Source organism: Psammomys obesus, unplaced genomic scaffold (assembly GCF_907164565.1).
Source record: "Psammomys obesus unplaced genomic scaffold, mPsaObe1.curated_primary_1811, whole genome shotgun sequence".
Classification (NCBI taxonomy): domain Eukaryota; kingdom Metazoa; phylum Chordata; class Mammalia; order Rodentia; family Muridae; genus Psammomys; species Psammomys obesus.
This window is the reverse complement of record NW_026585644.1, coordinates 62289817-62314838: the sequence shown is the minus strand read 5'-3', so window position 1 is coordinate 62314838 and position 25022 is coordinate 62289817. Positions and strand designations below refer to the sequence as shown.

The 25022-nt window shown below is 44.8% G+C and overlaps 1 protein-coding gene and 1 long non-coding RNA gene across 4 annotated transcripts in view; one reads left to right on the top strand and one right to left on the bottom strand.

Moving 5' to 3' along the window:
* Positions 1 to 7973: 7973 nt before the first annotated feature.
* Positions 7974 to 25022, bottom strand: part of Kcnn3 (potassium calcium-activated channel subfamily N member 3) — a 150078-nt gene continuing 133029 nt past the window's right edge. For all 3 annotated transcript variants that reach the window (XM_055620954.1, XM_055620971.1, XM_055620962.1), the window contains exons 6-8: positions 20223 to 20350; positions 19158 to 19227; positions 7974 to 15921 (exon numbers count right to left, since the gene is read on the bottom strand). In XM_055620954.1, the coding sequence (XP_055476929.1) occupies positions 15625 to 15921; positions 19158 to 19227; positions 20223 to 20350 (495 nt within the window). In that variant the 3' untranslated portion in view covers positions 7974 to 15624. The remainder of the gene's footprint in view (positions 15922 to 19157; positions 19228 to 20222; positions 20351 to 25022) is intronic.
* Positions 15861 to 25022, top strand: part of LOC129686847 (uncharacterized) — a 19138-nt gene continuing 9976 nt past the window's right edge. The window contains exons 1-2 of the long non-coding RNA XR_008721706.1: positions 15861 to 16060; positions 16162 to 16987. This is a non-coding gene — a long non-coding RNA (uncharacterized LOC129686847). The remainder of the gene's footprint in view (positions 16061 to 16161; positions 16988 to 25022) is intronic.

The following is a 25022-nucleotide window of genomic DNA, read 5'->3' as shown; positions in this document are numbered from 1 at the left end:
GCAGCCACTCCTGATGAGACCTGATAAACTAGGATCAGAAGGAAGGAGAGGAAGACTTCCCCTATCAGTGGACTTGGGGAGGGACATGGGTGGAGAAGGAGAGGGAGGGTGGGATTGGGAGGGGAGGAGGGAGGGAGCTACAGGGGGCATACAAAGTGAATAAATTGTAATTAATAAAAATAAAAATTAAAAAAAGACCAAAATAAATAAATAAATAAATAAATAAATAAATAAATAAATAAATAAATAAATAAATTATCATCCACTAAAATAAAAAGAAAAAAGAAAAGAAAGGTAGGTTTCTGGATGTCAGAAACTACTTTCCTTCTTCACCCCTAATGGTCAACTACCATGGGTAAAGTGTGTCTAGCACAGGATTAACCCAAACAGCATGCTCAAGGACCCCATCCTGATGACTGTTAAATAAAACCCACTTGCTTTCTCTTGGAGCTGCTGCTCTCTTTTGTGAAGACAGTCTGGCAGCTTGTCCCTCCAATAAACTTTTACTACCCAAGGGGTGGTCTCATTTGATGCTTTTGCTCTGCTTGCTTACAGTGCACACACACATAGCTGCACAGACACAAACCACACACACATATATGTACATACACAGTGCATTTAGAACTGTTATAATTTTGTTGTGAACCCAGTGCTTTTTACATTAAAATATTTTTCCCACCTGCTATTTATGTAACTGTGCTCATTTTCTTTAGATTAACATATATTTGCATATTTTAAAAGTCTTTACAGGCCTGAAGAGATGGCTCAGCAATTAAGAGCACTGGCTTTTCTTCCTGAGGACCTGGATCTGGCTCCCCAAACCCAAATGGCAGCTGTAACTTCAGTCACATATGATCAGATGCTCTCTTCTGGCCTCTGATGACACTAAATATACAAGTCATGTATAGAGATGCATGCAGGCAAAACACTCATAAAATAAAAACAAAAACCACAGTGCTTCTTTGTTCTGTTTTCGACACGTTCCCTCCTTTTCTCCCGCCCTCCCTCCTTCCCTCCTTCACTCCTTCCTTCCTTTCTTCCTTCCTTCCTTCCTTCCTTCCTTCCTTCCTTCCTCCCTCGTTCCCTTTGAGACAGGTGTCAGCAGTGTAGCTAAGGCTGCCCTAGAATGTGGGGAGCTCCTAACTCAGCCTCTCCAATTTCTACAATCTTGTAATCATAGGCATGTGCCACTACACCCACCTTTTCTTTATTTTAATTCCTTCTCTTTTTTCTTCCTTTTTTCCTCCCTTCCTCCACACTCTCTTTCTCCTTTCTCTTCTTTCCTTCTTTCTTCTTTTCCTTGCTCCCTACTTTCTCATCTCATTTTATAGTATAGGCTGGTTTTGAAGTTTCTCTGTAGCCCAGGCTAACCCCAATCTCATGATCTTCTTCCTGCTCTGCCTCCTGAGATTAAAAACAGGAAAGCTCTGTGAAGTCTAGTTGTACTGCCCAGGCTCATCTTAAACTCTGTGCTCAAACACCTCATCTCAGCCTGTTGACTATCTGGGACTACAAACACACAGCACTGTTTCTGGCTTTTGGTGCATTTTCAAAATAGCTTAAGTTTTTTTGTGAGGGATGTTATAGAGGATACAGGTGAACATACAGGTGCATACAGTTAAGTCCTGGGGTGTTCTGACTACGAGGCTGGAGTAGAACACCCTGCCAGCATCTGGAAGTTTTCATCAGCCAAGAAGCTTGTCAAGAAAACCGTTCCATAGAATTTTCATCACATAGGCATGCTGAATTACTAATGCAGTCTCCAGCCCCTTTTGTTTCTCAAAGGGGGGAATAGGCATGGCCTTTCTGGTGAGCAGCCCCACCTGAAGCTATCAAGGTGCTCAGCAAGACATAGCTTGTTAGAGTAAAAGACACTCTTACTGTCCAGGAAGTTCTCTAAAACTATGGGGGCCTTGAGTCACAGGAACTAGTCAAAGATGAGATAGTGGAAAAGAAGGCTACTACAGAGGAACGTGCAGCATGTAGGACCTCAGCTGGGAACCAGGGACAACAACCCAAAATGCTCCATAGGGTCCTCATGTCTCTTGTGTACACCTTTGGTCTTTGATGGTTTGGGCTTCATCCTCATGTTCCACACAGCAGCTCTTCCTTATGCCAGGTCTTTTCTAAGGCTCCAACTTAAGCTTTGGGTCTGGGGCTGGTTCAGTTCACTAACTGCTGAGGCCCCCTGATGGCCTTCAGTTGGCCATGACCACCACAGATCACGGAGCACTGTTTAGTGGGGGAAGGAGGAAGGTGAATTCACCCAAAAAAAACTGTGTGTATTGCTGACCAGAAGGTTTGGCGTGGCTGCTGTGGGGACGAGCAAGGGCCCCACAACTGTCTCAAGCATATGCTCAAAACACAGAACCGAAGATGATCCCTTTTGCCTCTGTTTTGATCATGGGTGATGAGTGTTTTTCTTATTTGGACTGAAACCAAACAGGGTCCTCTGATGTCAAATTTGTGAGCCAAGTAAACATTCATTGTTATTCTTAGGAGAAAAAATCTCTAAGAAATCAATCGAGAGTCAATTTGCTGGGACTTCTCAATGCTCAAGTTCAGACTCTGCTGCGTACCTACCTTTTCATTCCAAAAGGCAGGAATTGAGAGGGTGTTTCTGGAAGGGCAGATAGAGTCACTGCTTGCAGGCACCTGCCACAGACCCGACACTTCCCTGCGGGGTGGGTGTTCCGGTGTTCTTTAATATATGCTTGCCTGAAATTCCTAGGACCTGGAAGCAGAAGGTAAAACTGGTTTGGAAGGCGGCTTCAACTCAGTAAAGAGGAAATTGCCTGTAAGCAGCGGTAGCATATTGTGTGGGTTTTTGTTGTTTTTTTTTTTTTTTTTTTTTTTTTTTTGTCTTTTTCACCTTTGCGCTTCCAGGAGACAGAACTTCATTTTAAGAGATGCAATTATGTGTAACTTGTTTCTAGGAAAAGAAAAAAGGTGTAAATTTCAAATTCAAGCTGCAAAAAGATGAAGTTAATTTGGGCTAATCTTCTCATGCTGTTTGCAATGGTGGTGGCTGGTGAGGGCTAACAACCTTGACTATCATCAGCCTAATCCACCTCCAGGCTGGATATACATTTGCAGCATTTGTTTTTGTTTCTTTTGTGAGACAGGGTTTTTCTGTGTCACCTTGGCTGTCCTGGACTCACTTTGTAGACCAGCTGGCCTTGGCTCATTTGCATCATTTTCAATAATCTAATTTGCTGTCTCCTAATCAGTAGGGATTCTTGTAGCTTGGTGAGTATTAACTCCAAACTCCTTTAGCTAACTGCTGAAAATGATCATCACCTCTGGAATATAAAATACATGGCAAATGAATTGAAGTAGTCACAACATATACAGCATAGCTCTCTGAGGGAAACTGATGGTCGATGTGTGTGTTGGAGAGCAGGGCCTCATCTTTTAACAGTATCAGTAGCCAGCTACTGAATAGCTGAGAGCTTAGTGAGGTTCTGCGTGCTTTACTGCACCAGCTCAGAAGGCATCCTCAAGGCCAGGCGTGCTAGCACACACCCCATAATCCAGAACTTGCAAGGTAGAGGCAGGTGGATCATGAATTAAGGCCAGTACCTGCTCCATGGTCAACTGTCACTCCCCTCAGCCTGAAGATGATAGGACATGGCTTTTGTCTGTTTCTTTGATTTCACAGTGATTTTAGGGATGTTGTTGTCCTTTCCTATGTGATGAGATGGTGAATTTTTATTGTCAACTTGATGGGATTTAGAATTACCTAGGTTACAAACTTATGGTAGGTCTGTTGAGGGTTATTTATTTATTTATTTATTCAATAGTCTGCTTTCACGTATGCTTATATGCCAGAAGAAGGCACCAGATTTCATTAGATGGTTGTAAGCTACCATGTGGTTGCTGGGAATTGAACTCAGGACCTTTGGAAGAACGGCCAGTTCTCTTAACCTCTGAGCCATCTCTCTAACCCCTGTTAAGGGGTTTCTAAAGAGGTTTTACTGAGTGGGGGGTCATGGCAGAGCCATCCTAAATGTCTATCATTCCATAGGCCGGACTTCTGGACTGGCAGAGGGAAAGCGACCTGAACATCTCTCTCTGCTTCCCAGCTGTGAGCACAATGTGAGCAGCCACCTCAAGGCCCTGCCTCTCCTACCTTGATGGGCTGTGCTCATGCGCCAAAATAAGCCCTTTTGTCACAGTGTAAGTTTTTTGTCACAGCAGCAAAACAAGAAATGAATACAGGCAGCAAAGTCTACAAGCTAGATGGATGGACAGCCAGCTCTGCTCATCAGCACCCGAATTTCAGGGCCAGCATGTTGTTGCTTATTTTATTTTGTTTGTGGGTTTGCATGTTTCTCCTCTGTCTGTGATGTGCACTGTGTGTGTACCTGATGCCCATGGGCCAGAGGAGGTGTCAAATCCTCTGGAACTGGAGTTACAGATTGGTGTGAGTTGTCATGTGGGTGCTGAGAACTGAAGTGAAGTCCTCTTTGAGCACAACCCGTGTTCTCGGCTGCTGAGTTCCTTCTCCAGCCCTCTCTCCCCTTGTTGCTCTCAACAAGCTTATACATGAGCCTTTTCCTGGGTGTTGAGGCCGTGTTTCTCCTCTCCTAAACTGTTTTATTCCTGTTGGCCTGCAGGAATCACTCTTACCCATGATCTCCTGGATTCTACACTTGGTCCAATTGTCCATTTTTTTAAAATCTGGGGGCCCCTTTGTACTCTAATGCTCTGTTTTTCTAACAGTCAACAACATTTATAATATAATAATGGCTCAATTATTTTTTTAAAAGAGAAGAGACAGAATTTTATTTTTGGTTGGATGTAGTTTTGAAAAGATAACTGGGTATAACAGCAGCTACACTTTTTCTGTTAAATTCAGCACATACCTGCTAGCAGGCTGTGTTATTTTTAATTTTGACCCCCTCCCCCTCAGTAAAAGATACCAGTATGGTCCTCCCCCAGTCCTCACTGGGAGGTAAGGCCAAAAAAAAGATATGATGCCGAGACTAGCTGTGCCAGCAGAAGCCAAGCATCTAGACAGAGCCACTGAGCCAGGATAACCCCATGGCATTGTTTGCCCTTGCAAACAGCACTTGAATGGGCCCATAACTGAAAACAAAGGGATCAAGCTGTGACCACTTCGTGACCTGTATAGCAACCATGTCCCTCTCTGAGACCCTCTCCTCCCAGCCTGTGAGCTGGATGAAAGCAAAGTTTTCAGAAACCTGGGGCCAGGCTGGGCACAGGTAGGTGCATGTGTCAGCACCCGTCCCCACACAGCCATCCCAGCTGACTCTTAGAAGCACCTGATGGACCCAAGCACCACCCTAGATATCCTGTTAAATCTGCAGGGCTAAGGGGACCAGTGAGGGTATTTTCTAAAGCTCCTGGGGAAGGGGGGAGGCTACTGTGCAGCCAAGCCACCTATCTGCTCTGATGGATCGACCCACTGCTAGGGTGGATCTGAACATAGCTGTGGGTTCACCTCTGGTGGGCAGCTGTGTTAGACTGATGTCCTTTCCTGTATCGTTGTGTTGGAGAGATCTGAGTCAACACTGACATTAGCCAAGGCAGCCTCGGTTTTATTGTAAAAAGCAATCTTTTCCAGGGGCCACTTTTGTTTCTTTCCTTCCTTCTTTCTTTCCTCCTCCTCCTCATCTTTTCTCTCTCAATAAAATTAAAAATTCTTCCCTTTGGGGGGGGCAGTTTAAGACAGGGTCTCTCTGTGTAGCCCTAGCTGTCCTAGAACTCACTCTATAGACCAGGCTGGTCTTGAACTCACAGAGGTTTGCCTGCCTCTGCCTCCTGAGTGCTGGGATTAAAGGTGTGTGTCACCACCACCTGGCTAAAAATTCTTCCTTTAAAAAATTCCTGTTTAAGAGCCTGGGGAGATGGGAGGGTTGTCTCAGTGGTTAAAGTACTACCAGAGTTCAGATACCCAGAACACACGTAAATGCTGGGGGAGCTTGGCACCCACCTTTAATTCCAGTGCTCTTGGAAGGTGCAGACAGGGGATCCCTTGAGGAAGCTGGCTAGCCAAAATAACTGACAGGGCAAGCTCAGGGTTCAGCTGAGAGTCCCTGACTCAGTGAATGGGCAGTTGGGAGAGACTGAGGAAGTCTCTAGACATCAACCTTATACCTCCGCATTCACATGCACACGCATGTCACACACATGTGCACACACTTGTGAACATGCATATGTATGTGCACACACATCACATGTACATATAAATGATCTGTTTAATGCTGAACATGAAACTCCCAGCACTCTGGAGCCTGGGTTTTAAGTTTGGATAATATATCTAAAAAAAAAAGTAGGAACAGAAAGAGATGAAAGGAGAACAGTTGCTTAATTTTTAGGGGTTTGTGTGTGTTGTTTCTTTCTTGTTTATTTAATGCAGTCATATCATACCAGCACATGCCACATGTGTACATATGTGTTCTTCAGTTTTCATTCAGGAGCGAAGAAGACCACAGACTGATCCCCTTTGGCATCACACTCCCATCCTTTGCACAGAGAAGAAAATGCAGTCTCCCTAGAACCTTCAACCTACCCCACCACCACCACACACATTAACTGATGCCCCAGGATGTTAACAGGCATCTGGCTCTCAGCTGTCACTAGCTGCAGGGAAACTCAGTTTGTGCTCAGGTTATATGGTCAGGTTAGCTCCGAGAGCCACTGCTGCCCAGTTTTCTGTGGCCTTGTCTTCTCATGGGCACAAAGGGCATAAAATTTGACATCCTCTCTCCCAGGGTGACAGTTTCTGAGGTCCTTAAATGAAAATGTTACTGATTATAAACATAAGTAATGACTGTCTAATAATCACAGAGTCAGAAAATACATTTGTTTATAGGGAAATTTTAGAAGAGACCTTTTAGTAATGAGCAATAGAAATAGATTGCGTTTTTTTTGTTTTTTTTTTAAACGTTTTGTTATAAAGCCTAAAAAAAAAAAATTCCAAATATTAAGTTCTCTGTATGAAAGCACCTAAGTCACGTGATAATGGTAAGTTTCTATCTGAAAAAGTCGTAGGAAGGAAAATGAGGGTTCAGGTTTCAGTTCAGGAACTCTGTTTCCTGTGCATCTCCAGATGCCCCGACCTGTCTAGTGACAATCCTTTGTATGTGCCAGCACCCTGGCGCTGCTGGACATGGTTGTCTTTTCAGCTCTGAGGTGCACAACAGGGTTTTCTTGTTAAGACCGTGCGCACACGGTCACTTGTAACCACAGATGGAATTTCCAAGAGGCGCTTTACCCTGGCGACTGCAGGATCTGGACTCCCTTGCTTGGTCCTGCCTGCTGCCTGAGTGTCTCCACAGGCTGCCGGACAGATTTACGTGGTTTGAAGAAGTATATAACGCACCTTTTAGCCTGTGAGCAGGGCCCTGGGAACCAGAAATCCCCCGGAAGCTTTTGACCCCACCTTTCAAAGAGAAGGGGCTGTGGCTCAGGCAGAGCGGCTGGGCGCATCACTGCGGAAAGGTGGCGCCAGAGAGCTCCAGGGGGCCTTCTGCTAGCTGCTCAAAACAGAGGTGTCCACCTGGACCAGGAGGAGGGAGTCCTTGCCAGCCTTCAGCAGTGTGTGTCCAGAGCTACATCTGGCATGACTCTGAGCCCCAGCTCCTTTTTCCAGGACGCAAAGAACAACACCCCCCAAACCATGCTGCCATGTGAGGATGAGGCCCTTCTGACTCAGATGTGTGAAAAGGTAGGCACCCAATTGAACAAAAATCTCAGAAGTTGCCTTGTAGAGACCACAGACACATATTCTAACGGACGTCACAAAGTCAGTTCACCCTTTCTTATTTGGGCACTTCCCTCAAGGAATACAAAGTTATTGAAACAGAAAAATATTTCTCAAATGGAAATTAGTTTCTTCTTTGGTGGCTTGTGAAAGTTTACCACGTTCCATTCAAAACTTTCAGGCACTTTGCTTTTTTTATTTTTTAATCTTTTAATATCCTTTACCTTTTTAATAAAAAGTAAAAAACAAACAAACAAACAAAAAATACATCCATGTCCCGAAAAGAACCTTTCTATGTAAAGATCTCACTGAACAAATAAACATAGGACCAAACAAAATAAGAAGCTGTGAATAGCAATATGATATATTATGAAGCATTTATATATGTATGTATATATTATATATGAATGTGCAGGTATATGTGTGTGCACCTATGTATGTATAAATATGTAAATATTTGCCTACATACACATCACACACACATACATATTTATACTGACCTCTTTAGATTGAAGTCCAAGGCACTTTTTGCAATGAACAGGTTAAAGCCATTAATTTAGAACATAACTGTTTCTGTGTACATATCAACTTAGGGTGCCAATATCAGAATTCACATCTTTCCTTGCCCACCTTGCCTGATGCAACAAACAGGAGAATAGCCTCAGGAGATTAGGCATGTGTCTGAATGGCTGAACTGAGTTCTTCTAGTCTCCAAGAGGAAAGTCCTCACTCACTGGGAGATTCCAGCTTCCTCAGGGAGGGACAGGGGATCAGGAATACCCATTCCTGCAGTATGCTGAGGAGAGACTCAGGAGCCTTCTGTCCAGGGGCTTGCCCATGGCACCACTTTTTACTCTGATGGCCCACTACTGTAGGCTAAAAGGGACTTTGAAGTGGCTCAAAGCTGTGGTGCGAGTGTTTTTCATATTGGAGTAGAGAAAGGCCACCTCCTATTAACATTATAGTTCATGTATATCACTTAAACGGTGCAGTATCAAATGCACCCATCTTTAGCCTTACAATCATATAAGTCATCTTTATTTTTACAATCTCATAAGACCTGTCTATCATCAAAATTCAGTAACTAAGATTTGAGGAAGAACTAGCTAAATTTTTGAATTACTAGTTACCATTGCAGTGTGGGGAGGCCAGCATTTCCCCGTGCTGGTTGCATACAGATCATCGGGAGCTCTTTAAAATGCCAATAGTGATTGAGTGGGCTTGGCATAGGGCCTGGGGACCTGCTTCTAATAGGTTTAAGGGGGTGCGAATGCTGCCCATCTGCAGTGCTCACCTGGAGTAGCAAAGGTTAGCCTATGGCTACACATACAAATTATTGCCCAAAGCCTGTCTCCTCCAAATCTAGAATTTGAGTTAGTTTCCTTGATTGTGGATAAGTTACAGCTTTGATGGGAAAGGCCAGAATATATGTGTTCTCTATACATGTAAACATCTTAGCCAATCTACAAAGCATTAGAAGAAAAAACCAAAATAGACAGCTCCATTTTGAGCAGGGGACATAGAAAGAAACAAATCAATGTCTCTCAGTCAATTACAAAATTGAGAGTTAACTCATTTCTGTTACCCAGTGAGTAAGTAATGTGCTAAAAAGAGTTGCCCTAGTGTTCTGATGGCTTTAATGGGGCTCAGCCTGGCTTATAACTGAGGAGTAATGCAGATGCCGAGAGACATGAATGTGACAGTAGACAGCTCTGGCTACTCTCAAGGACTGAAACCGGACATTTAGATACTTGTTTGTCATGGAGCATGACTGACAGGTGCCACATCGGCAGAGCCTTGGCTGAAGTTCAGGGAAACTTAGAGGCTTCTAGTCTCTTTTCCTGAGCAGCACCTGTGATTTCACGTGGTCTGTGGATCTGTGTGCATGTCCAGGGGTTGAGAAGGGGAGAGGTAGGCAGGTGACTCTCCCCTCACTACACAGTCTGCACTTATCCAGTGATATGCAGAAGTGAGGCTAGGAAGCAAGTCCTCACAGGGAGATGTGTAGACTCAGGGGAGCTGTCCTTCTGCTTTGACATAGACTAGGACACTAGCAATTCAAAGGAAGAAAGCCTACAGCCCTACACGAGTGTCTTGGGTTCTGGAGCATGAAGGAGAGAGTGGGTTTCATGCCAGCTACAGTGAAGAGGAGATGAGGAAGCTGGCTCTCTGCTGGGTCTTGCAGTGCCTCCTCTTCTCACACCGATGACAAGCTGTAGAAACCTCAATCCCTTCCCCACCAGCCGGAGATTGCCAGCTCAGAATAGTGTACCTGTGCCCCAGTTCTCACTGGTTTTTGCCTGGGGAGAATTCTAATCTTGATTGTCCTCTTAGACAAAGAAACCCAATGCTTAGAGTTTTGAGTATTTTGAGGCAAAGTAAAAAAGACTCTTTCTTAAGCCCAATTCTGATTTGCCAGAGGAAAGCTAGTTAGCTGTGCCTGAGGCAAAAATTTATAGACCGGACCCTTTGCATTTGGATAGAAAGAGTGTATGATTTTACTAAAGTCACTGAAGTCGCTGATAGCTACTAAAGGACTGATGGCTTTAACAATTGCTTCTGAAATGGCTTGATAGAATTTAGGGTAGAATTATTCTTCTGTGCTCACCTCAAGGCTATTTTTGTCTCTACCACTCAGTCTTAGAGAAGAAGAATATGTCTATCCAGCATGCTGTGGAACCAGGACCCTGGGTCTGGGGTCAGGCAACCTCTAACAGCGATGTGTACTCAGAAACAGTCATCAGGAAAGCAGGCTGTCACTCAGCCTGCTAAAGACTAGCTTGATACAAAATGTTAATCGAAAGTTACAATATAGTTTATAATATAGCAATATATTTCATATTTAAAATAAAATGTATGCTTTCTCCTATCATTAAAAAATAGCAAGCAGTACAGAGGCAAGATGCAAATTCACACTGAAACCCATCGTTCGGAATAGAAACACTTCCATTTCTTAGTTTGCTATGAAAATGGTTCTTCCATCAACATCCTATCACTCGAGTTTGTTGTTCTCTTGTGGCCAGCACAGAATGGAGAGTCTGGGACTAAATTGATCGCATTGTTGTGCCATTCCACACCATGTACGATGAAGGTGGATCAGCTCTGGCTGGGATCCAAAACCTGACACAGCAGGAGAATGTCATTTAGCCCCATCCTCCCTCTGGGAAGCTGGATGCCGGCTGTTCCAACCAGATTATTTTTTATTTGCCACTGTTCCTATTTATTTTTTAATTAATTAATTAATTAATTTGCCAGAAATGTCAGCATCTCTTTGGGATCTTAACTAGAGGTTGGTATTGAATTTTGTGCTTTTCCTCCACCAGCTTGATTGGTCACGAGGTCTCCTGTCAGTCCAGGCCCGAGGTCACAGCTTCCAGAAAACATTTCTAGGTGTGTAAACAGCTGCTTCAGGGCACATGGCACCTGGGTCGGAGGTCATCTGTTGAAGATTGGACAGTGTTGTTCCGAGGGAACTCCAGTTCTTGTTTAGGTGTTTCCAGTAATGGCATAAAACAGAAAAGATCACAGTTATACCCCCCTGTGGCTGTCTATAGACCGCTGCACAGAGTGCTGGGTCCTACGCTGTGGCCTATTTCAACAAAAATCTGCACACTCCTTATCTGGCAGGAGTTTACTGTCAGTGACTATTCAGGCAGCCGGTGCAAACTTCCTATTCCCACAGGCAGACACTACTGCTACCTCTCCATTCCCCCTGTCTTAGGGCTAGCTATAACCCTGTTCCCCAAATATTCCCTTTGGCAGTAGTGAAGAAAGAGATACCGTCCAAGATGTGACCAAGCCAACAGGCTACAGGGAGAGAAGGAACTCTTCGTGCCTGCCAGGAAGCCTCCAGATGGCTGTCTAAGGGACTGAAACCAAAGACCATGAAGTCAACACGGACAGAAAAATGACGACTTAATGGATCCTTAATTTGCTTCTAGCAGCTTTGGGGGAAGTAGAGTGAGTGTCTGAAGCAGGGACCTACTTGATCATTTGAAAGCAGTAGCTTAGGAAGTCGTAACCTGCTGCCAGCGCAATGCTGTGATAGTGGCTCAGCAGCCACACTGACTGTTTTGAGATAAAACACTGTCATATTCTGGGCTTCCAGAACTATTTACACACCCTACATTTCTCCCTGAAAATCACTCTCTCTGTGATGTGCAGTAACTGCTTTTTGGTAACTATCACTACATTCAAATGTTACATCTAAGTGTTGGTTAGCTAGTCAGGCAAGGCTGCCACACTAACAATAGTGCCTTCATTTTATCCTTTACAGAATACTTCGAACTTAATATTAAGTTACCTTCACTTTTAAATACACACAAGCTGAGATATATTGGCCAGATATGTAACTCCAATCTCAGATTTTTTTATTTTTTTAATCTATTCTGATTTTGTATCACTAGTTTTTTCTTTCCATGACTTCTTTGCAAGGAAATTACTGCAAAGTGAAAGAGAAAAATCTCCAAATATATTAAAATCATTATCTTTCAATGCTATTGCATTTCCTTCTTGACTAAGCCCTCAAGGACTCACTTTTATATACAATTGCTACATCTTTTAATTTACAAGGTTGCTGTTTCAGCACAGAACCCTGCTGGGGTCACAGTCACTGGTGACTCTTTGCAATGCCCCTCTTATCCTTTTGAATCATATCTAAAGACATGATGTCATAGAGTTATACATTATGAAGGTGGTAATGATGGCTTGCAGAGACTTATGACAATTTATTGATGATGACCACATACGAGGTCTTTGAGCCAATGGTGCAGATTTTAATTTGGACTTCAATCTAAGGAGGAATGGGCTTCTAGTCTGGTATAAATTACCAACTGATGCTATGTCCTGAAATCCCACTGAGCTCAGTGGTCTTTAAGTATCACAGTACATTCCTGACTTCACAGTACATGAAGCTATAATATGGCTTAAACAATGAGAGGGTGGCTCTATATTTTTACTTCAAGTGTCCAGATATTTGGGGAAATATTAGAGTGCTTCTGTCTACTACCGTATTCCTAGAAAGATGCTAGGAGGCCCTCTGCCAGTGGTCAGCCTTCTAGGAAAGGCTGGAATTTGACCAGTGCAGGGCTAGAGCAAAATTACAGTAATCCATAGTTTTAAATTGTAGCCCAGTCTTGAGACTCAGACCTCTTCCACTATCACATAGCCTTAGAATCTTCTACCCATCCAGGTGAGATGCTCAGGTGAAGTGGGATCAGCCAAAAGATGCAGGAATATACCTGGGTGAGCTATAACCAGGGTCCTCAATACATAGGTCATCAAGAATTAATTGTATTTGCAAGAGAATTATTACTTCACTCATGAAGCTAAAATACTAGGATCATTTACCATTACAGAGCCAACTTTCAGATCTTGTCACTTTTTTTTTTTTTGAGGTATATTCTTTTGCTGAAGATAAAACCACACACAGCTATTGAATTACCAATGGGCCAGGCCACCCTACAAATGCCCAAATATCTCTCCAGTGTTAGTGATACCCTCCTGGAAACTAGCCATTCTCTTGACTAGCATTGCTAGCTTGGTCTTCAGGGTTTACTTAACAAGAATATCAACGACAACAACAACAAAAACAAAACAAAACAAAACAGATTTTAGACTATGTCCAGACCAGGATGGATCCATGGCAGGAGAAGCAGTGGGATCTTACACATCATCTGTGTGAAATGGAGACTACAGCCCTAGATGTGCCATGCTTATGGTCACACAGCACCAGATCACAGCAGGGTGCAATGGAAAAGCAGAGGAAAACAGTTGAGGGCTATAGATCAGATATACAGGAAATAGGCACATCAGTAGCCTTCATTTTGTGAAATGCAACTAATGCTGCAAAGAAGCTGTACATCTACCCATAGGTGTGGTTAAACTGAAAACAGGAATACCATTCTTGGGATAAAAATCTTTCAGATAATTAATAATTAAAAGAACAAGTAAAAAGAATTAAATGCTGATAACAAATGTGGCCTCTCTGGTGTGCAAAACAGCTTATGAAAATGCTCAAGGGAGTGATCACGATAGACCATTAAGAAGATAGGCCATTAAGACAATAGCAGCAGGCTGGGGTGGACGGTTGAGTGGAATAGCACTTGTTTGGCATGCATGAAGCCACAGGTCTGGTCTCCAGCACGGCAAAACCAAACATGAGACAGCAACAGCAAGACAGACAAAACAAAACACAGAGTGGACTCCAAGCACCGTCATCTCCCTTGCTGTCCAGCAATCCCTGCCCTGAGGGGAGCAGGTCCAGGGTTACACAAGAGAAACCCACACAGTGAGACACGGCCTCCGTGGCAGTTGTGATAGCCTGCCACAGTGTATGCTCCAGACAGCAACTCCACACAGATAGCATCCTTTTGTCTTACAAATATTCCATAGGTAATACCTTACAAGCAGATATCAAAGGCCTCTGAACAGAAGTGATAAATGAGTTGATAGCTTTCACACCACAGCTGTGTGAATGGTCAGATCATGGAGCAATGAAAAAGAAAAGAAAAAGAAAAAGAAAATATGTGAGTACCTGTCCTAATCCTGGATCTGATGTTTCTGGAGTCTCTTGGAGTCTGAGATTCAGTGGAGTAGTTTTTGCCCCAAGATGAACACGGAGCAATAGGAACAGGCTTCTAGCAAATGTGTCCTCTCGTTTTACACACAAGTTTCCCTGGGGCAACTTGTGTTCTCACAGTGTTTCATTCTGAGGTGACTTCAGGTAGAAGGGACCACAGGAGCCACCTCTGCCCTTCTCCTCCCACCTCAACAGGGTGAGGCACTGACCCTTCTACACCCCCATCTCGGCTAGAGCCTGCTTCTGGGTGACGAGGCCTCTGCAAAGGCCCAGACAATAGTTTTCTTCACTATGGTGGCACTGAGCACACTTGCCTGCTCATCTCCCACCCACAGACACCTGGGGATGCGGGGTCCACTGGCACACAGCTTACTCGGCTGGAAGAAAACTCTCTCAAAGCTGTTGTTGTTTTTTTAAAATCTGCTTATCAATCCCTCCCACCCCTGGGAATGCCAACAGCTTGGGGTTGGCATACATTGGAACCAGGCAGGATGCATGCCAGGGCACTGTTCCTTCAGGAGGGATCTGCATCTTCAGCAAAGCCCAAAATGTGGCCAATACCTGCTAGCTGGCTTCCTCAGCTAAGCACACAGCAAATGTCATTTCAATGCAGTTTTAGAGCTTGCTTACTGTGTGTACAACAAGGTAGCAGGTCCCTTTCATTTGGGCTCAACTCAAACAGAAAAAGGCCCTGGACTGAGCAGAGCATCTGTGTGGGAATATGTTGGATGTTATTATTGGATGGAAATTCTGGCTTTTTATTTGTCTATGTCACCCCCACCCTGATCTAATTTGTGTATGTCCATTTTGGAAAGTTCCGGGCGGCTCTCTTTCACTTTTACCACCCAGAGGCTTCCTTAGATGAAACAGAGAAAGGTGTGCTGAGGTCCCAAGGCAGCCAGGAGCCCATTCCCCAAACCTGATACCACCCTTGCCCATTGCACCCCACTGTGGCTGGCTTCACTCTCACCTGCTTCAGAGCGGCTGCCCCTCCCCACCTCCCTGTGAAAACCTGAGATTGAGCAGGGATTTCTGTTCTCCACCAACTGTGCAGCAAGGACCCTGATAGAGGCGTTGCTTCCTGTCACCTCCTCTTCCAGCTCCCAAGTAGAGGCACCTAAACAGAGATTAGATTTCTGGTTTCAAGGCATATCGAACACAGCACGCTGAAAGAACGTGAGTTAGCTCATCAGCTTCATTTCTCTTCTTTCTGTTCCCTGGTCTGAAACTTCCTTGATAGCAAAGCGACCAGGAGAGAGTTGATTTGCATCTTAAGACCTATGGGTAATGCTTCTGGAGTGGGGAGTTTTATTTAGCAACTGCTTGAACTTGTGTACGGGGTTGGGAAGGAGGTGGAGCTGATCCCAATCGGGCTGTCAGAGGGAGGTGCATGGCTAGTTCCCACTGCCACACTGATGCCCCGGGTCTCCATGAAGGCGGTGAGCAGCTGCTGCTGCTGCTGGCGCAGGGTGTCTGCAATGAGCAGGGGCAGCGAGTTGAAGCTGGCTGTGAGGTGCTCCAGCTTGGACTCCAGGCTGCCGATTTGCTTTTCTAGGTCTTCACTCCGATCATTGAGCTCCGTGATTAAGTCATACATGACATTCTGCATCTGGGAGAGACATGGTGGAAGACAGAAAGGAGACCATTACCACAGAGAAATCTGCCATGGGATGATGAAAAGGCCTCTACCTTGCAGCAGGAGCCACCTCTGCCCAGGGGTATCACCAAAGAATTCCAGGACTTTCCAGGTGATAGACTGATGTGGGCACTTTTTTTTCCCCTTATTCTGAAAGGAGTGGGTATCAATGATCAATTTTATAATTTGCTTTGTTTTGTTCTTTTGAGACAGGGTCTCACTATATAACCCTCAATGGCCTGGAACTCAGTATGTAGACCCAGCTGGCCTTGAACACACAGCAATCTTGCCTGTTTCTATTTCCTGAATGCTGGGATTAAAGGTATGCATCACCATGCCCAACTTAATTATCAATTTTAAATGGCAAATATGCATGGAAGAAAAGAAAATCTCCTTTTCCTTAAATGGAACACAGCTCTAAGCGGTTCTCAGATTCACACAGGGTGCTGGCATCTAAGGACTCAAGAGAAGACAATGAGGGGGATGGTCAATGCTGTGGACTCATAACGAAGAAGTTAAGGCTCAAGTGCAAGTCTTCAGCTCACAAGCAATTCACTTAAACTCTCCCATCCCAGCATCCAGATAAAGCTGGAGTTAATAATTACACATAGTTATGAGATTGCATCCGCATCCCCCCCCCATCAGCCAGAATACAAAGTGTAATCAATGCCTCAGGCATGATCCTCGACCAGAACAGGCTGCCCTGCTGAGGAGGCGCCCATCTGCTCCTTGGTTGAAGAGGATGCACAAAGGCCTGGAACAGGCTGCTTCTTTTAAGGGCCATCCTACCTGGCTGAGGCCTTGGCTGATTCGATAACACTGGTCACTTCAGAACAGTATGCCCTCTACCCTGCCTGGCAAATGCTGCCTTGAGGGTGCTCCTGATGGCCTCCTGACCTCAACACTTCACACAGTGTTCTTAGGTCTATACCAGAGCTCCCTGCCCAGATCCCCTGTGGCCCCTATGCTGATTACAGAACCTGAGACTATATTCAACAGCTGGTCAACAAGCACCAGGAACGCTGGCTCTCATTTGAAAGTAAGATTTACAAGTCTCACAGTCCCAAAGGGAAAGGGGTTCTGAAGACAGTTTCACTGCGGGATGGGTGGGTAGGGGTGTGAAACTGTATCTCTGTGGGATAAGATAAACCAGTGACACTTTAATCTCATTTCATCTAGCGTCATTACTCTAGGACAGTGGTTCTCAACCTGTGGGGTGTGACCCCTATGGGGATGTCATAGCAGATATCCTGCATATCAGATATTTGCATTACGATTCATAACTGTAGCAAAATTACAGTTATGAAGTAGCAGCGGATGGCTATCAGGATCTGCCTCCTCCTCATGCATGTCCCTTCTGATTGCTCACATGCTTTACTTCCCAGTGACATATGGCTTTATTTCCCAACCCAATGCAGGAGAGTGTCTTTCTAACTCACTGTGTGTCTGTCTGTGTGCATTGCATGCTTGTAAATCTGTGGGTGCCATTACATGGATGCAAGCATGTGGAAGCCAGACGAGGATCTTTCTCTAGTGTTCTCTGCCTTATTCCCTTGAAAGAGGGCCTCCTGCTGAACCAGAAACTGCTGACTTGGCTAAGTTGGCTGGCCATACAAGTTCACTTTTTCTGCCCACCAATGCTGAAGTTACAGGTACATGCAGCTCTGCCTGGCTATCAGTGTGGGTGGTGGGCATTCAAACTCAGCTCCTCTTGCTTGCACAGCAAGTGTGCTCATCTGCTAGGCCATGTCTTTGACCCCATCTCTGAGAGACTGTGGGCAGCTCTGCACGAAGATGAGCTGGGAACTTGGGTTGGCCTTATATTCCTGGGGGTATCAGCCACCATGTCCTGCAGATGAGAGGTGAGGTGGGAAACATTGCTTGGGGCATCTCACTGAGGTCCCAGCTGTTTCCTTCTTCCCAGTCCCAGCTGTTGTCTAAAGGCAGGCATGTGACTCAAACTGGCCAATCAAATCATCTCTCTTGAGAGTTTAGAATTAAGAACAAAAGAAAGTTAACTAAACCTGGGTTAGGGTGGGTGGGAGGCAGCTCGTTGGACAAGCACCTGAGCAGGAGAGAGGAGGTGGTATGAGAATGACCCCCAAGACTCCCTGATTGCCTTGGCCTAAATGGCTCCAACGTACTTGGAGTACTTCCCTAGGTTTCCATACTGGAGTGTTAGCCAACATGGCCAAGACTGCAGGGGTCTATTCAGCCCTCCCACACTGGGCTCTGGGAAACCCCACACGCCACCTGAATATCCCTTCCAACGGCACATCAGTCTGTGGGCGACTGAAGTCCTCACAGGCATAGGAGATCCTTTCTTTGTCTCGATTCCTCTATTGAACCAAGAGCCTGCACATGGCCCAGCAACCAGTAATTTCTGCCTGCTCTTTTCAAAGGCCTAATTGGCCTGAGGGAGTTTCTTCTGCTTTCCCAGGGAATGATGTTCCATTGCAATTGACATCCGCCAGAATGTTCTGCCAGTCCAGCCCTGGGCTTTGCACTTGCTGTATAATTTCATTCAGAAGGCAGTGGGGGCGGGGAGCCCTCCTGGTCAGACTGCCCACACTCAGCTCTGCCCACAGTGCTAGTTTTCAAGAAGAGTGTCTGCTTTTGGTGTTTATGGCAGTAAATGTAAGAAACATGGAATGACAATGTCATATTGGGCCTTAAGACTTTAGGCTCTCAGGATCTCCATGGTCACTGTCAGCTGCCTGCCTGTTATAAACACACACACACACACACACACACACACACACACACACACACACACACACCACACACACACACACAACACTACCACCATTAATTTGAGGTCAGGAAAACCTGGGCTATATGGATTAGAAGACACAGAAAAATAAATTTCCTAGTATAACAACAAATTGAAAGAACCATGTCAAACATAACAGAAGCCATCTACATGGCCCTTGTCCCATTTGGTCTTCACTAAGGTACTTACTTGTGCAACTTCCACTCATCTTTAGATTCCCCTCAATGCTCAGCTAATAAGCAACATACCAGCAAGAACTGGATTGGCTAATTAGTTATGAACAAAGACAAATCTGAGCTACTTAACTTAAGAAAAAAAATGCCAAGTGTTAAAAGGCAGACACACTAGTCAATTACAAATGCAAAAAAGTCAAACCTAGACATTTCCGTACTGTGGCCCGAAGATGTGAGCCAGGTCTGTCCTGGATGGCACTCACCTTGGAAAGGTCCACCAGGGTGTTGGCTTGGTCACTCAGCTTCCTTTGCTCCATCTTGACACCCCTCAGTCTGTGGGGAAGATTTGAAACAGGCAATTCAAGTCTGTACCTGAGCTTGGAACTCTGCACTAGAACCATGAACACAAGCAGCAGTAGGATACAGGATCCTACGAAAGCAGACTCTGGTCTCCACGCATGCTTGCCTGCGTCATCATCACTGCCTTGCTGACCTCAGGTCATTCTACTGCTCCCTCTGCCTGTGTTTGGGTTGTCCTACCACCTCCAATGTCTGCTTCCTGACTATCCAGGCTCCTCAAACCTCTGGGTCAGAACAAAGTTTTTACTTTGCTTTTCTGCACTATTTATTTATCTACTTACATATTTGAGAGGGGGCAGGATCTCAAATTGTAGCCCAGATTGGCCTCAACTGAATGGCTTTCTGCTTATGGTGATCCTCTTGTCTCAGCCTCTTGAGTTTGAAGATCACAATAATGAGTCACCATACCCACCATACACTTAAAAAAACAACAACAACTTATTCTATCATGAATGGAACTAATGAGTTGCAGTGTGTTTGTGTACATATGTGAAGTCATGTGGGTCTGCATGCATGATGTGTTTGTTTCTGTGCATATGTGAATATGTCTATGCATGTGTATATTTGTCTGTATATGTATGTCTGTTTCTGTAAATATGTATGTCTGTGTATATGTTTGTCTGTGTGTGTGTGTGTGTGTATGTGCATGTGTGTGTGTCTCTCTGTACTTCTGTGCCCATGTGTATGTGCATACATATGTGTCTGTGTGTCCTTGTGTGCCTCTGCCTCTGTGTGTGTGTCCATATAGGTCTGGATAGCATGAGAGCCTTTAGGCCCTTGATCTGACCCTTCCACAGCAGCCTGCCTACTGTCTCATGGTCAGCGTGCCTCACAGGACAGCCTGGACTGGGTGCTTTGTGAGTGGAGCGGAGTGGATCTCTCCTATGCCTCCCTGGTTTGAGAAATCACAGCAGAGCTGTGGTATCCAGAATCAGTTTGGTTACATGGTAAGCTGCTCCGGTACTCACTGGTGGATAGCTTGGAGGAACTTCCTCTGGTGTTTTCTGACTTTGGCATGGTCAATCTTCTTTAGCAGCTTTGTGTGTTTATAGATTAGCCATGTTTCCCGGAGGACATTTGCGGCAGCATTCTTGATCTAAGGAAAAGGAAACAAGCTGCTGTCAGGTCAATTTCTGGTTCATACAATGTTTATCTTGCATGTGTGGCTACACTCTGCCTCCTGAGAAAATGGTTCTTTGGAGATCTATTTTCTTAATCAAGATCATAAAACTCTGAGAAAAGATGACTAAAACACATCTTTTATTAATCTTGTGTCTGAAAAGCGCTGGACTGGAGCTTGGAGTTGAAAGGCGTTTCTTTTCCTTCTTAATGGTTTCATTGTTGCCTCTCAGCCACTGTTGCTGATGCTATATTTAGAAAGGCTGCTTAGCAAGCCCTTGAAGTCTGGGTACAGTTTGGATCAATAAATATGTGCCCTCACAATCAGAGTGCTACACGTCACTTCACTGGCCCCTTATCAAGCGGAGATTTAAAAAGGTGTCTTTTCTACAGACTGCAGCGATGGGCGCCAGCAAGGCCGCTGTCCTTTCCTAAATGGCCAGAGACTATGTGCTGCAATCTCACATGTAAATGTAATTGGCACAAAACTGAAATCATCTCAGTGATATCTGAGAATCAGGGAAGATACTTGGGTTTGAGAGCACAGCTGCCCTCTTCCCAGCACGGGCTTCCCAGGGCACAGTAGTCACATGGTTCCACATACAACTCTGTCATCTGTTGACATGGAAACCACTGATATCATCCAGCTCACGACTGAGCTGAGACATATCAATGGCATCCAGATGGCAGGGGACAAAGTTTTAATCCAAACACAGACATCTTCAGCAATTAGTAACAAGAACAAGAGAAAACACTTCTTATTAAGCACAAGCTAAATACATTTTTATTAACCATCTCCATCTCTGTCAACTATATACACTGGCACAGGACCACAAGCCCAGGGCCTGGAAGTGAGGAGAGCATTCTAAAAGAAATAAGGTGACTTGCCAGATAGGAGTTTAATAAAATCAAAGAGTACAGACCAGCTTCTTGAGACTGACAACAGATGGGATGCTGCATGCTGAGATGTGTGGGAAGGCCCAGGAAGCATTGCGTTGTAGGCTGATAATGTGTGCATTTAAAAAAAAATCTATTACTAAGCCTCGGTTATATTCTTCATTGGCACTGATGTGATGTTTTTAAAAGAACATCTAAGTCTTCTCAGAAATGTCTAAGTGACATAAATATTACTTTTTTGTTGTTATTCAGTAAAAACCTACTGTGAAAGATGGTTTTAAATGGTTCCATTGGCCACCTCTGCCACTTTCTTGTTTGACAGTGAGCAGGTAGTGAGTTGAGGCTAGAGATGGCCAGTGTCTGGCTAGCAAGGAGGAGCAAGCAGATGATGGGCGCTGGGCCTTGACTCTGGTTGGCTAAAGAGGTGGTGGGGAAGGGCAGGTTTTCTTGAAAATCCTGTTGTTGTCCCTTAAAGGGATGGGAAATTTGATACATGAGCTCTTTGGTTTCCATGGGTGCTTGTCCTCTAAGAAAAGCCTTAAAGATAAGTAGGAGAGGAAAAACTCAGCCCAAGCCTTTACAAGGATGGGCAGGGCCCTAGTTACATAGTCCTTTTTTTTAGGAATGCTGACAGAGCCACTGACAAACCTTTATAGCAAAACTGACAAACCTTTGACAATGGTCTCTGTGTCCTGCCAACAAACATTTGAAATGAGAAAGTTTAGGACCAAATGCTTCATTATCTATAACATAAAAGGAAGACATCTTGGGCTAACACACACATACACATGAATACATGCACACACACACACACTCAGGCACACACACATGCACTCATATGCATCCACACACATTTATGCATAGACACACACACATGCACACATAAACATACATGCACACACACATATATGCACAGACATGCACATGAGCACGCGCACACACATAGAGAATTTGTGAGGCCAATGTGTGGAGGGAACAGCTGACTTCAGCAAAGCTCTCCTGTCCAGGTTTGACTGCACGGCGCCACACAGGGCTAACACCACCTTGATTTTTCATAGCCTTGGCCCATCAGCTTACCAATGGCAGCCAGTATGGATTTGAGCACTCTATAAATTTTAAGGTGTCAGACAGATATTAGCTATTATTATCCCCACTTAAAATAGAAGGAAACAGTTTCAGAGATGGGATGAAAGGCCAGACTCACACAGAGAGCTAGTGGCCAAGTCCAAGCAAGAGTCAGGTCCAAGAGGTGCATATGATTCCCACATGGTCTGAAGAAAGAAAGGTCTGGATCGCATCTAAACTCAAACACAACCATTTTCTCTTTTCCAGGATCAAGTAAGGACGTTGGTTTGGTTTTTGTCTTTCTTTTTAAAAAACATTCTGGCCCTCATTTAGCAATATGACAGAACACAGACTTCAGGTCTTGCCTTTAACTCCAGCCTAAATGAAAGATCCTGAAGTCATGGTTTGGCCAGGAAGCAGAGAAGCATCACATCATCTTTACGGGTTTGAGAGGGAGGCCCTGAGCACTCGGGAGTGTAATGGTAAATGCAAGCCCTTGTACTGACTGAAATTAATTGCTAGCTAAGAGCCTGGCACAAAGCTAAGTAGATCAATATCTGCAAGAGAAAAAGCAATAGGCTTTTAACCGCACTTGGCTCTCCTGCGTCTCCCTCCATTTCACCTGGCGCCTAGCTATGAGCATGGTTGAGAAGACAGTACCATTTCAGCCCCTCCTGGGGCCTGTTAAGCCTCCTCAGGGTGAGAACCTTTCCCTGATGAAGACTTAGGTACCCTCTGAGCTCTCTTGATGAATAAAGGCACCACACCTAAAAGATGTCCCCAGGATGCAGGGCTGGGAGCATCAGGGCTGGAAAGGGAAGCAAGGACTGTTGAAGGTTTGCTCTGGTAGGCCTGGTTGAGGTGCCACTGAAGATGGTTAGATGAACAGCCAGTTCTCTAGCTTCCAGACCTGAAAGCACACAGGATGACTGTGTTCACTGACAATCAACTCTCTGCCTTCCACATGGCTGTTTTTACTCTGATTAAGTTCTGTATAGAACTATAGAAAAGACTTTTTGTTCTTTTGTTTTGAAACAGTCTCACTACACAGTCCTGGAAGTCCTAGAACTTTTTTTGTGGACCAGGCTGACCTCAAACTCATAGAGATCCACCTGCCTCTGCCTTCTGAGTGCTGAGATCAAAGGAGTGCACCACCACACCTGGTGCCAGGAAGGACTGTTCACATAAGTGGCCTGGGGAAGAAACAGGTCCAGTGAAGAGCTCCCACATACCTGTGAGCTGATGTTCCTGAGCCCTGTGCTGGGCTTTGAAGAGCACTAATGTCTGCATTAGTTCATGCACTAACGTCCAGATAAGTGTGCTAACTGGGTGGGTTGTTAGCTCCACTGTGTATCTATTGCTGAACCCTCTGAGACTGATTTTCTCCATCTATTTGAAGGACTGTTAACAAATATTAATGTGTACCTATCATGAGCCATACACTGTTCTAGAAAGTGAGAGTATGAAGATCAACAAATCAATAACCTTCTTTAAAAAAAAAAACAAAAAACAAAAAAACAAAAAAAAAACTGGGTCTCACTATATAGCCTAGACCAAACCTTGAACTCACTATGAGCCCAGACTGACTTCAGACTCAGAATCCTTCTGCCTCAGCCTTTTGGGATTACAATATAATGCTACCACTCCTGGTGAACCAGTAGCATTCTTGCTGGCATGGGTGAGGAAGTATGCAGTTAAGAAAAATACAGCATCAAATACTAAGTGCTTCAAAAAAATTAAAACATGGTTGAGGGTTAGAGTCTTGCAAGTGCTATTCATCTGTGAGATGGGACCCTGTGTTGACTAAATGAGAACATATATAGAACATTCAACATAAAGCCTCGCATGACATGTTTCAGTGCACGGTCACTTTGGTTTTTAAAAATAGATTTCATCACATTTATGTTTATTATGGAGGTGATGTGTGCAACACGGTATATGTGTAGAGGTCAGAGGACAGCTTTTCAGGAGTCAGGTCTTTGCTTCTACCATGTGGGTCCCAGGGATCAAACTTAAGTTGACAAGCGTGGTAGCAAGTGTCTTTTCCCACTGAGCCCTCTTGTAGGCCTACTGACACTTAATATTACTTTTCTAATACATGCCAGGTTCTTCTCATGGCACTAGCCCCCCAAAAAGAAAATATGCAAGAGGACACATGTCCATTCTCCACATCCTTGGTCCATGTGACAGGCTGCTCTGGCCATCTTTCTGCCAAGGAAACTGCCACAAGATACCTCAGAAGGAGAGTGGCCAGGGGTGCAAGGAGACAAAAAGAGCTCCTTTCTTGGGTACCCATGTCCCCAGGGGCCACAGAAAGCCAATGGAGTAATTCACCCACTGGTGGACCCCCAACTATGCTGCCAGGAGCGTTACTCAGGGAACAGTAGCCGCCTTGGTTAGAGAGGGAAAGGGGGAACCCAGATCAGCCTGGCAGCTGAGTGTACTACCTCTCAGTGGACCCCAACTGACAGATAAGAAAAATGTCACACTGAGAAACTGAACCACACTCTCCAGAGCTTGATTGGAGGTGTCCATTATAATCAGCGATAGAAGAGGAGGCTGCTCCCTTCCCACCTGACATCCCACTCTGTCCTCATTTTCCTCCACTGACCACTTCCTGTGACTACTCTTTCTCTCTCACCACCTGCTTTGCCTCCTCTCCTCTCCTCTCCTCTCCCCTCCTCTCC